Below are 12,097 nucleotides of genomic sequence, written 5' to 3' on the forward strand. Positions count from 1 at the left end.
CAATTAGCACAAGTCCTTACTATACCCGCTTAGGAGAGGAATACCAAGACTTCCACCAATTTGTGGGGTGACCTCTGTGCGGAGCGGATTCCACTACTAAGGTATTTACTTAACACCAGAAGTGAAATTCTTTCACAAGTGGAATCTAATCCCACTGCTGGACAGGCTGAAAGGCGATGTGCATCACTACCATCCCCTTCTGCTCTCCATTCTTAGTAGAGCGGCTTTATTGTCCTTGCCACGTTTCTGATATGTGTTACAAAACACGACCTATGAGGTTCTTAAAGGGTAATTCAAGACAATTGTGGCAGAATTTCGTCTTCTGCTATTTGATGGCGGCCCAGTTCAGATCACCCTGCTCATACGGATGTAGGGCTGGTGTGATGGGGGATTGCCCTTCCAGATATCCAACCATCCTATTGGGAGCTGCAATTAATTACAGTCAATGACTGGGTCTTCATGGCACAGACTGAAATGGCATTACAAATGGACAGACATGCAATGAGTGCGAGGAGCGACTGGGCGGTGCTCTATGGAAGACAAATGTTGAGCGGGCTACCCACCTCCACCTGAACAGCGATTGAAATAATTCTGAAGATGGGTGAGAAGAACAAAATAGATCACCCCACTCAGGGATGCAGAGATGTTAGCGGCACTTGGAAGATCAAAGGGCATTGCCAGGTTAAACCGTATTGGCATTATCACAGTGGGGGATGTGTGGGTTGAGGGAGGTGTAAATCCTCTGTCGGAATTTACCAAAGACTGCCAATTAGCAGCCTCCACAGCCTACCGATATCTACAGGTGATACATGCCCTGAGATCAGTATTAATGAACAAGTATAGTGCTGAGGAAGTCTCCCCCATGGAGGACAGCTTATTAAGTGAACCTGTGGACAAAAAAGCCACATCCCTGACATATAAAAATAATCGTAACCCACACACCTGATGTCCTACAACAACTGAAGAGACGAGGGAGATGGACGTGATAATTTTGAAGACAGGGATTGGGAGGAGGCCCTAGGTACCCCTGGAGAGGTTGCGATATAGTCAGGGTTTTGATTGGTACAGCTATGTATAGTACATTGGTCATACTACTCTTGAATGGTCCTGCTGAAAAAGGGCAGGCCAACCTGCGGCATATGCCTGCGAGCATGTGGACAGGTAGGCTCCTTGTTTTACATCCTCTGGGAGTGCCCAGTGATACAAGTCTTTTGTTCAGAAATCACAGATTATATTCAACAAGTGGAAGGAGGGTGAATGGGGAGTTCGGTAGAGAGATTTTTGCTTAATGTGTGGGGGAGATGGAGGTGACTAGACTCCAGAGAGTATGGATCATGCTGGATTTAATGGTAGCCAAAAGGAATATTGTGATAGCCTGGGGAGCAGGAATTCCTCTGGACCCTGAAACCTGAAAGCAGAACATAGCCTGATAAACTCTGGTGAAAAAGGTGATCTATGAAGGAATAGGCTGCCCTAAGAAATAGGAAAAGATTTAGAGTAATTAGAACTCTTAGCGGGGGTTATTACAGACAAGAATGGAACCACAGTTCCAGTCAACAACGAAGGTGCTTCCACCTCGAAATAGGCCCAGGAGAGGAAGATTGAATGAGGAGGGGAGGGATGATAAGCCTAGGGGGCTTCCATGATACAGGAATGTTGAAACACAACAATTGATGGACAGAATGCAGAACAATGTCATACATTCACCCCAGAACAGAGATCTGGGCCTAAATCCATCGTTTTTTTGCTCACCATGCCGTTCCAGTTTGAACCCAGCCATATGCAAATCAGTCTTGACCCTGTGCCTCATGTGAACAGTCCAGCCCGAACTGCCAAGCCAGGTCCTCCCTGGACTGGAAACAAGCATCCTAGGACCGGTTTCAGGGTTTCACCCCTCTTCAGCCAGGATAGCTTGATTCTAGTGGCATGTAGAGCAAGGGACCCACGTCTGGACATACCCTTCCCACTCGGGGTGACAAATGCAAAAACAACAATTGATGGACAGAATGCAGAACAATGTCATACATGCACCCCAGTACAGAGATCTGGGCCTAAATCCATCGTTTTTTTGCTCACCATGCCGTTCCAGTTTGAACCCAGCCATATGCAAATCAGTCTTGACCCTGTGCCTCATGGGAACAGTCCAGCCCGAACTGCCAAGCCAGGTCCTCCCTGGACTGGAAACAAGCATCCTAGGACCGGTTTCGGGGTTTCACCCCTCTTCAGCCAGGATAGCTTGATTCCAGTGGCATGGAGAGCAAGGGACCCACGTCTGGGCATTCCCTTCCCACTCGGGGTGACAAATGCAAAAACAACAATAGATGGACAGAATGCAGAACAATGTCATACATTCACCCCAGTACAGAGATCTGGGCCTCAATCCATCGTTTTTTTGCTCACCATGCCGTTCCAGTTTGAACCCAGCCATATGCAAATCAGTCTTGACCCTGTGCCTCATGGGAACAGTCCAGCCCGAACTGCCAAGCCAGGTCCTCCCTGGACTGGAAACAAGCATCCTAGGACCGGTTTCGGGGTTTCACCCCTCTTCAGCCAGGATAGCTTGATTCCAGTGGCATGGAGAGCAAGGGACCCACGTCTGGGCATACCCTTCCCACTCGGGGTGACAAATGCAAAAACAACAATTGATGGACAGAATGCAGAACAATGTCATACATTCACCCCAGTACAGAGATCTGGGCCTAAATCCATCGTTTTTTTGCTCACCATGCCGTTCCAGTTTGAACCCAGCCATATGCAAATCAGTCTTGACCCTGTGCCTCATGGGAACAGTCCAGCCCGAACTGCCAAGCCAGGTCCTCCCTGGACTGGAAACAAGCATCCTAAGACCGGTTTCGGGGTTCCCCCCTCTTCAGCCAGGATAGCTTGATTCCAGTGGCATGGAGAGCAAGGGACCCACATCTGGGCATACCCTTCCCACTCGGGGTGACAAATGCAAAAACAACAATTGATGGACAGAATGCAGAACAATGTCATACATTCACCCCAGTACAGAGATCTGGGCCTAAATCCATTGTCCAGGAATGTTGTTCAAGATCCTCGGTACATAGATCGAAAAGGGATGCTGCAAGTCGCTTTTTGTATGCTTCTTTTTTGGCATGCTGATAGTTTCCTGCCTGTGGATGTGCCGAGAACCAACAGATATGGAGAGCTGGTCTTAAAGATAAGCAGGGGTGCCAGTCAAGATGGCTTTGTAGATGATGCAGCTGGATTTTAAAATGGTCGCACCAGGAGGGGAGGCAGAAGTGTTCCATCAGGATAGGGGTGCCATGAGCATTTTTCTTCAGACCATCACTGAGACGGGCTGTGATGTGAGGTAGGGTCTAGTGGCTTAGTGGACTAATGCGTCCACTGTAGGGACCTGTGTTTGACCTCATGGTCACAGGTTCATATTCCGGCGGCCTTTCATCCTCCTGAGGTTGATAAAATGAGTACCTTTGAGTTGGGTAACAATAAATATCTGTTATTTAGCACCAAGATACCCTTCTGGGTAAACAAATGCATATGTTATGTTATGTTAAAGTGGTGCCATGTGGAGTCTGTAAGGCCATGGAGCAGGGTATTACAATCATTCAGATGCAATAGTATAAGCACATGAACAGTATTTCTAAAGGCACTTTACGGAAGAAATTGTTTTGCTTTTTTTTAGAAGAGGTAGATGGTGCCAGAAAGTCTTTGTTTTTTTAGCAATGTGTTCCTTGTGGGTGAGGCTGTTGTCCACAATGAATCAAAGTGAAAATCGGTGAAAGTTGGGTTTCAAAGCCATCAAGGTCCATATCATTGAGTCAGGTTTGTACTGTTTCTTGTTTGTTGCTCTTACCAAATAACAGGAATTCTATCTTTGTAAGGTTGAGATTTAGGTAAATGCTGGACATCCAGGTCTGGAAGATGTGCAGACAGTGGTTGAGGGTTTGAATGTCTGAAGCAGACTAGACTTTTAAGCAGAGTGGTGTATAATTAGCATACTGGTGAACCTTGATGTGTTATCTATGAGTAGTACACCACGCGGCTACATCTAGAGGTTGAAGATGACAGGAGACAGTATGGAACCCTGGGGGACTCTTCGGGTGATTGGGATCTTTTGGGACCTGGAGGTGTCTATGTGAACAAACTGATGTCATTTGGAAAGGTAGGAGGAGAACCAGGAAGGGACATTGCTGGTGAATCCCAATCAAGACTCCAGGGGGAGGGGGGTATGGGAGTGTGTCGAAGGAAGCAGAGAGGTCCAGCAATATCAGGAGGCAGGGATGATCTTCATGTGAGGTCAAGATGTGTAAGGTATTGGTCTCAGTGGTGCAGTGTGAGTATCATGCAGTGCTTCTTGAAAAAACACAGGAAAACCATGAGATGCTGATAAGCCACTGGTGACAAACAAGTCTCTGTGCAGACAAAAAATGAATAGGCTGTTTCCAAAAGGGAAACTGAACACCTACAGCTTTGGGTGCAGGTGAAGTAAGTCAAGGCAACATGTAAACAAAATGAAATTCATGATTTCATATTTGTATCACTAGAAATTATGAAGGCAACATTGACATTTAATTTTCAATTAGCTTACTCCCAGATAGTGAACTTTGTTAGCAAGAGTATGTGTACCACTTGAAGTGCTGATTCGTGTAGGCACTTTAAAAAAATATATATGTTTAAAATTTAGGTAACCAATTGTTTTACATTAAATTAGAAATATTTGTTTTAAAGAAATTCACCATTGTTTATAAGCTTGGCTGAGCAATGCTCAGACTTAAATATCACTTCTTCTTCTACTAACTGAAAATATGAATGGATCTTTCGTAGTGAGAATGATGTTAAAATGGATATTCCTCATTCCCCCCATCTCTTAAAACCACAGCTGCGACATTTTCCAAAAGTTGCATACATTGTGCAGTTCCAGAAAAAATATGCTGCATGTGTGCATTAGCAGTAGTTTAGAAGTCATTCATTTTCACAGTCTCGACAAATAAGCTACATTAAAACACTGCTGCTTTGACTTAGTAGAGGAAGGCAGACAGAAAAAGACCACCTTTCCAGGTTGAAACATGGTTTATCATCTAGACTTGAAAGCAGCCTGGAAGCTTGCAGTCCACTATGGAATTGTCAGTGTCTTGATGGGCAATAGAGCCCTGCCCAAATAATGCTTCCACTTATGCATACTACATCCCTGATTGTGCTGCACATAATTTAGTCTTAAACAAGAAGATGTAAGGGTGTGTGAATTCAAAGATATTTTAGAAAAACACTTTGGCAACTAAAGTGATCTTAGAAAACAGCGTTTACAACGCTGGAAATACCACGCGGGTAGGTTACAACGCGGGCGTTACATCGTCCGCTTTGTTGCCACACATGGCATTACATCGCAAGTCGTTTCAGTGACTTTAAATCCAACACATTCCCTGCTATTAGGCTAACTGGAGTAGGAATAGTAATTTATACTATTCCTAAGTCCAGCGCGCCATCTAGGGCAAGTCGGAGAAACGCTTTGCGATGTAAAGTCATGCCTGGTAACAATGCGGAAGATGTAACGTCCACGTTGTAACCTACTGCGGGGCAATAAATGGGGTAGCAACATCATACATTCGTGAATTTGGTGTCTTAATTCCACCATTCTTAGTTAGATGATTTTGGAAAAACACGATCAACATTTACGTCATGTCAAACATGGAAAAACACTCAATTAGGAGAATTCACGAAAACATGGAAAACAAAAGTACATTCAAGAGTTAACAGGTACAGAACCAATAAACTGACAGTATGTATGTGGCAAACAGTGACCAGACCAGTCCAAGTTTGAAAACAAGTGGCGGCAAAAATTATTTACAACATTTCAGAAATACAGCCTGCCACAACAAGCTAGGGTAAAGTGGAAACGGTACAACAGGCCGATTGCCTTGTTTGCGTCCAGGGCTACTCGTTGTGTATTCAATCAGTATTGCGACTAGCATGTAAGGGTCAATGCGTTTCTGAACCCTTAATCTCTTTGGTGTTCTCAGGATCGGGACATGGGCGACTCTAGAACATATATAGAAACACAAAATCAGATTTTCATTCCCTCTAGGGTATCCACCCTACTGATTTATTTCTACAACTAGTTACATCCTTATGATTTCAATATTTGGGGGAGCACAGTGGCGGTTACCCAATGGTAGAGTCAATGCCCATAAGTGTATTCGGATGTGCTACAAAAGAATGAAGAAGAAAGAATTGGAATTACAGAAGAACCTAGGATCGGTCAATCTTTTTTGAGGTGCACCTTATTGCACAGCAACAGTTATTTATAACAGCATGAGTGGGCACGCATTTACTTAAATTGTCTAAAGAGACTTGTCTCAAACGTGGTGGTGCGAGTTGTCCGACAAGCGTGAATTAATTCTTAAGCAGGCGGGACCTACGAAATTAAAGCCAGTGTAAGGGGAAGGCTGTGCTTGAATTGAGAAATCGGAACTTGAAAGCAGCATAATCGGCATGACTCACTTTAATTTTGTATCAGCGCTGAACTCGTGGGACAGCTGGCAGCAAGTCAGTTCTTACTTGTTGTCTACAGTGATTACAGCCCGATGGTCAATGCCTGTCTTTCTCTGTGGAGCTCTTCCGCCATTCCAAAAATTTAGAGAATACAGAGACGGCGAAGGAGGTTGTAAACGCTGAAAGCTGCTAAAACACAGGCGAGTCTCTTGCGCGCGCTTGTAATTTCACTGACTGAATGCTAAACCCCGAACGCTCATTTGATCTTACGTATTTTTGTGGCAGGATCCAGCACTCGATACATTGACCATCGGGCTGTGATCACTGTAGACAACAAGTAAGAACTGACTTGCTGCCAGCTGTCCCACGAGTTCAGCGCTGATACAAAATTAAAGTGAGTCATGCCGATTATGCTGCTTTCAAGTTCCGACTTTTCAATTCAAGCACAGCCTTCCATTTACACTGGCTTTAATTTTGTAGGTCTCGCCTGCTTAAGAATTAATTCACGCTTGTCGGACAACTCGCACCACCACGTTTGAGACAAGTCTCTTTAGACAATTTAAGTAAATGCGTGCCCACTCATGCTGTTATAAATAACTGTTGCTGTGCAATAAGGTGCACCTCAAAATAGATTGACCGATCCTAGGTTTTTCTATAATTCCAATTCTTTCTTCTTCATTCTTTTGTAGCACATCCGAATACACTTATGGGCATTGACTCTACCATTCGGTAACCGCCACTGTGCTTCCCCAAATATTGAAATGGTAAGGATGTAACTAGTTGTAGAAATAAGTCAGTAGGGTGGATACCTTAGAGGGACTGAAAATCTGATGTTGTGTTTCTATATATGTTCTAGAGTCGCCCATGTCCCGATCCTGAGAACACCAAAGAGATTAAGGGTTCAGAAACGCATTGACCCTTACATGCTAGTCGCAATGCTGATTGAATACACAACCGAGTAGCCCTGGACGTAAACAAGGCAATCGGCCTGTTGTACCGTTTCTACTTTACCCTAGCTTGTTGTGGCAGGCTGTATTTATGAAATGTTGTAAATAATTTTTGCCGCCACTTGTTTTCAAACTTGGACTGGTCACTGTTTGTCACACACGTACTGTCAGTTTATTGGTTCTGTACCTGTTAACTGTTGAATGTACTTTTGTTTTCCATGTTTTCGTGAATTCTCCTAATTGAGTGTTTTTCCATGTTTGACATGATGTAAATGTTGATCGTGTTTTTCCAAAATCATCTAACTAAGAATGGTGGAATAAAGACATCAAAATCACTTTAGTTGCTAAAGTGTTTTTCTAAAATATCTTTGAATTCACACACCCTTACATCTCCTTGCTTGAAACTAATGTTGAGGCCTAGTTTGGGTGTTGAAACAAGCCCATCCCTCCTTTTTTTGAAAAAGTACATAATTTAGTCACCATTCATTGACTTACCTAAGGTCATGTGTGACGTGATCTTGAATTTCTGCAGTACGCTTGTGTATCTTTTCTTCCATCTCATGCTTGGCAGACTGGGCCTTCAGCAGGTCCATTCTCCTTTCAGAAAGTTGCAGCTCCACTTCTTTCTTTTGCTCCATCCGCTGCTTCAGCTTAACAGAGGCGTGAAAAGTAAAAAGATTGTGTTCCATTTAAGTGGCACACTGAATCAAAACGCAAGCTTAAAAGGAGTTCAAAGACTGAATCTCACCAAAAATTCAAGTTTTAGCTTTCAAAATTTAGGAAGGGTGAATTTCCAAACTGGGCACCACAAGAAAAGTGTGTCTATAGAATTTATATCACGCTATACTTTTTGATGTTTTCCACAGTGAGTTTTTGCTTCTATTCCTAACATGGTGAGAGAGGTCTCACCACAAAAACTAATACCTGCATCGTCAACCATTGCAGTCTTTTTTAATTTTTAATTTTTAATTTTTTTATATAGTTTTATATAGCACTAGGTATCAGAGCGCTTTACAACATGAATGAAATAGACTGGTGAAAAACTTGGTATAAGGATACATAAGGAGATAGGCATCACATTAAACATTTTAAGACATAATACATTAGAAGGGTGAGTGATAACTTAGGCAGGTGAAACAGTCAAATGACCAGCAACCCTTGATGGTATAGATAGTAAAAAGAGACAATCAGGTTATCAGAGTCTAGACCAGTTGGATTTGTCCAAAGTATTTGTAATTAAGAATTGATTAAATTGATCAAAGATGTGATTAAGAATGCATCAATTTTCTCTATTTGGCAGTGCATCAATGACTGATGTCACATCAGAGCAGACATATCTGTGTCTACTGTTGGGTCAGTCATGCTGTGATGCCACTCTGCCAAAGATGGTGGCTAATTCAATGACCGTGTAAAGTGTTGGGTCCACCCTGTTATGGCAATTGCAGTTATGATAGACTTTACCAGAGAGGTATTGTGTACCTAACATACTGATAAATACTCCACAGGCATATTATCATAATGGTGGTACCTAATAAGTGCCCTCAGTAGTGGTGGACACCATTGGCAGAATCTCTGTTCCATCTTTCACCCTTCCCCAATGGTGGAGACATTCACTCACAGGGAGAAACTGTTGCCAAAATAGCAAAGCACTCATACTACACCGGACTTTGTACCATCACTATGCATAAGGGTGTACACACATCACCTTTACATATAGAAATTGCAGCTAAGCTGTAATATCACCCTGTTTTTTTTGTTTGAATCTGTTTATTAAAGTTTTCCAATTATACAATAAAATTGCATAGCAAGAGACGGGTGCTGCAGCATACAGAGGAATACACAACGGCATATTATCTTTACCGAACAGTGTGATAATTATGTAATGCCAGTAATACGGTGGAATCACGATAGCAAGTGTACACCAGTACGCCAATACAAAATGAGAAATACAAGAGCTTAGCTCCAGACTAGGACAAATGACTGAGATGTATATATTTTCACAATTAATAGGATGTCTGTATGGAAACCCCTGCTAAAAAGAGTGGGAAAAGAAGAGAACCTGTGGAAACAGCAGACAGTAGGAACAGAGTCACACATTGAGCAAAAAAACCCAAACAAAACATCGTAACAGACCCCATGACTGAACGACCCCCCACCACTCCCCCGACTGTCATCTCCAACAGATGCTGGGTGGAATATGCACTGCTAGTGACCACAACAAGAATATGCATTAGCGATGTTGTAATGAGTACACTAAGCAACATCAGCCTACAATTCCTGTCTGCGCATCCAGTGCCCGTACTACTGTGTCAGGACTACTGTCCGCAGCAGGTGAGTGATTAGACTGCAAATCAGATAAAATAGTGTCCCTGTAAGTAGAAGTCCAAGTGCCTTCTCCATGCAGGGCTACACTTTCTGCTTGCGCCCAGTTGAGCATCGAGCGCTCCCAAGCTGTGACCGGTGGGGGCTCCAGAGATTTCCATCTACAGGTAATAAGTTGCTTAGCCACTATAAAACCCAAATCTAGGAAGCTGGAGTCCACCCTATGATTCTAAGTCCTACCATACAAGCCCAGGAGACATATTTCCACCCCTGCAGGTCCAGACGTTCATTGCAGCCAGGTAAGCTGGAGGTGATGCTGGTTCAGTAAGTCTGTAAACTGGGGTGGAACCAAAGCATGTGCAGTACGTCAGCATCTACATGGAGACAACGTGGGCAAGCTGCGTCTTCCCGGTGATAGAACCTAGTAATGTTGGCAGGTGTGAGATAATCCCTATGTACTATGTAATCTTAATAAGCTTGAAGCGGGCATTTCAAGGCACATGTTGTGGGCCTTCCAGTAAAGCAGCACATTCCTTCTGAGTACAAGGGGGTGTTCAGTCTGCCTCCCATTGGTCACATAAAGGGAGGAGCGGTGTTTGTATATCACCCCGATAATACAGATTTGCTCACTGTAAGAGGAAAATGGTCTCCAAAGGAATGCACAGTCTACTGCAATACTAGTGCTGAGGGAACTTATACTTCCTGGATTCTGAGACCTGCTGGTTACTACAGGATGCTGTGATATGTACAAATGCGCATCAGTAATTTGGAATTTCTAAATTGGTAACACTACCAGATGCCTTTCCAGCTGTAAGAAAAACTACAGTAAATCTATCTCCTTTCACCACTTGTTTCCAATTTTAAATAAAGCTTATTGCATGCTGAGATATTGTATATCTGGTATCCCTGTTGAATGCTCACTCAAGCAGTATTACCAGAGATACCCATATCAATTGTGAGCATTGATTCAACGGAATGTAGTCTCTACATACCTTGGAAACCAAAAGTCATGATGGAAAGTGAATCAGACTTTGCTCAAAACAAAGAGAATACACCATCTGTATTATCCATAATCCACCACACCAACCTTAAGCTACCATTATCCTGCAAGCATTAGCAGTAGGGGTTAGGTGCAGGGACTGTCCTGTAGGCATACATTGTGCACTGCCTTCCATGAGTGCTCAAACCCAACTGCGCACATCATGCAGAGCACCATGCACAGTGGGGATTCAGTTCAGGGTCAACCTATATCAGGAACTGCACCGCAGGAGTTGTCATTTGTCGTGGCCTGGTGTCCTACCTCCTGCCTTCCAAGCAACGTCATATATCCATTTAAAATTTGGCATTGTCTGAGCTTTAGTTATACACTGCCTAACACTTGCCAGTTAGAAGCAACTCGCAAGACAGGCACAAAATGGCAGTCAAATTTGACAACTAAAATGGCTTCTGGCAAACTCCGATTTATGATTCATATGCCGTGTTAGGTGCTTGTTACTCAGAAGGATCTTTTATTTTCCACACATCTGGGTACGCCTGATCATTGCCCTTGGGTTAGGCACCTTTGGAGTTGGCCCCATTTGGCTGTGGAATTATTTTTTCACTGTGCTAAAGCCTCAAGTTAGAGATGACTCATGGGTTTCAAGATAGCAGAAAAAATTATTCAACGCTAATCCAGCCAATCACATTTTGTCAAACAAAAATCAAAACGTTTTTGATGCAATTCTCAAGTCATGACTCGCTGGTTAAAATGGAGGAGCTATACTAAAGTGTTAACCCTTTAAAGCCAGCTTGGAAACTTTAAAAAAATGTTTATGCCATGCTGAAAAAAAAACCTATTGAATACATTTACGCCAATTTACAAAAAGATCTACTAATGGTATTGTTCTGCTCAGTTGTTTGGTCTGAACATTCAAGTCAAACTTCCTAAGGAAGTTAACTGGGAAAAACAGTTATTTTTTACCCCCTTACCTTACCTTATTAATCTGCACCGAGACTGTGCAAGTACATTGCTAAGTTTCATGCAGATCGGCCCATGGGGTTAAAGATGAATCAAAAATGCCTTTTTAGTGGATACACCATCTGAACTATAATACACAATGGTTATCCCAACAATAATATGTTACACAGTAGCTGTTGCCACTGTGTAGTTATATGTGAGAGAGAGCCTCCATATGAAAAGCATGTTTTGTTTTCCTAATAACACTGGTGATGTTTGAAGAATTTTCACAAACTTTCCTGAAGGAAAACTTTAGCTCCTGCCTGGAAAGTTTCGGGGTGATCAGTCAAGCGGGGGCTAAGAAAATAGGGATCCCATACCAGTTTTTCCCCCCAGCTTTTTTCATTGGAAAAATTAA

General features: G+C 43.0%; 1 protein-coding gene and 1 long non-coding RNA gene across 2 annotated transcripts in view; one reads left to right on the forward strand and one right to left on the reverse strand.

Moving 5' to 3' along the window:
* Positions 1 to 12,097, reverse strand: part of LOC146820871 (uncharacterized) — a 589,956-nt gene that overhangs the window by 351,600 nt on the left and 226,259 nt on the right. Inside the window, exon 6 of the mRNA XM_085611692.1 lies at positions 7,917 to 8,071. Coding sequence (XP_085467818.1) covers positions 7,917 to 8,071 — 155 coding nt within the window. The remainder of the gene's footprint in view (positions 1 to 7,916; positions 8,072 to 12,097) is intronic.
* On the forward strand, positions 6,772 to 7,652 carry LOC146820872 (uncharacterized). The gene is made up of 3 exons (XR_014962635.1): positions 6,772 to 6,868; positions 7,164 to 7,238; positions 7,331 to 7,652. It is a non-coding gene; the product is annotated as an uncharacterized LOC146820872 (long non-coding RNA).

Source organism: Triturus cristatus, chromosome 6, assembly GCF_964204655.1.
Source record: "Triturus cristatus chromosome 6, aTriCri1.1, whole genome shotgun sequence".
NCBI lineage: Eukaryota > Metazoa > Chordata > Amphibia > Caudata > Salamandridae > Triturus > Triturus cristatus.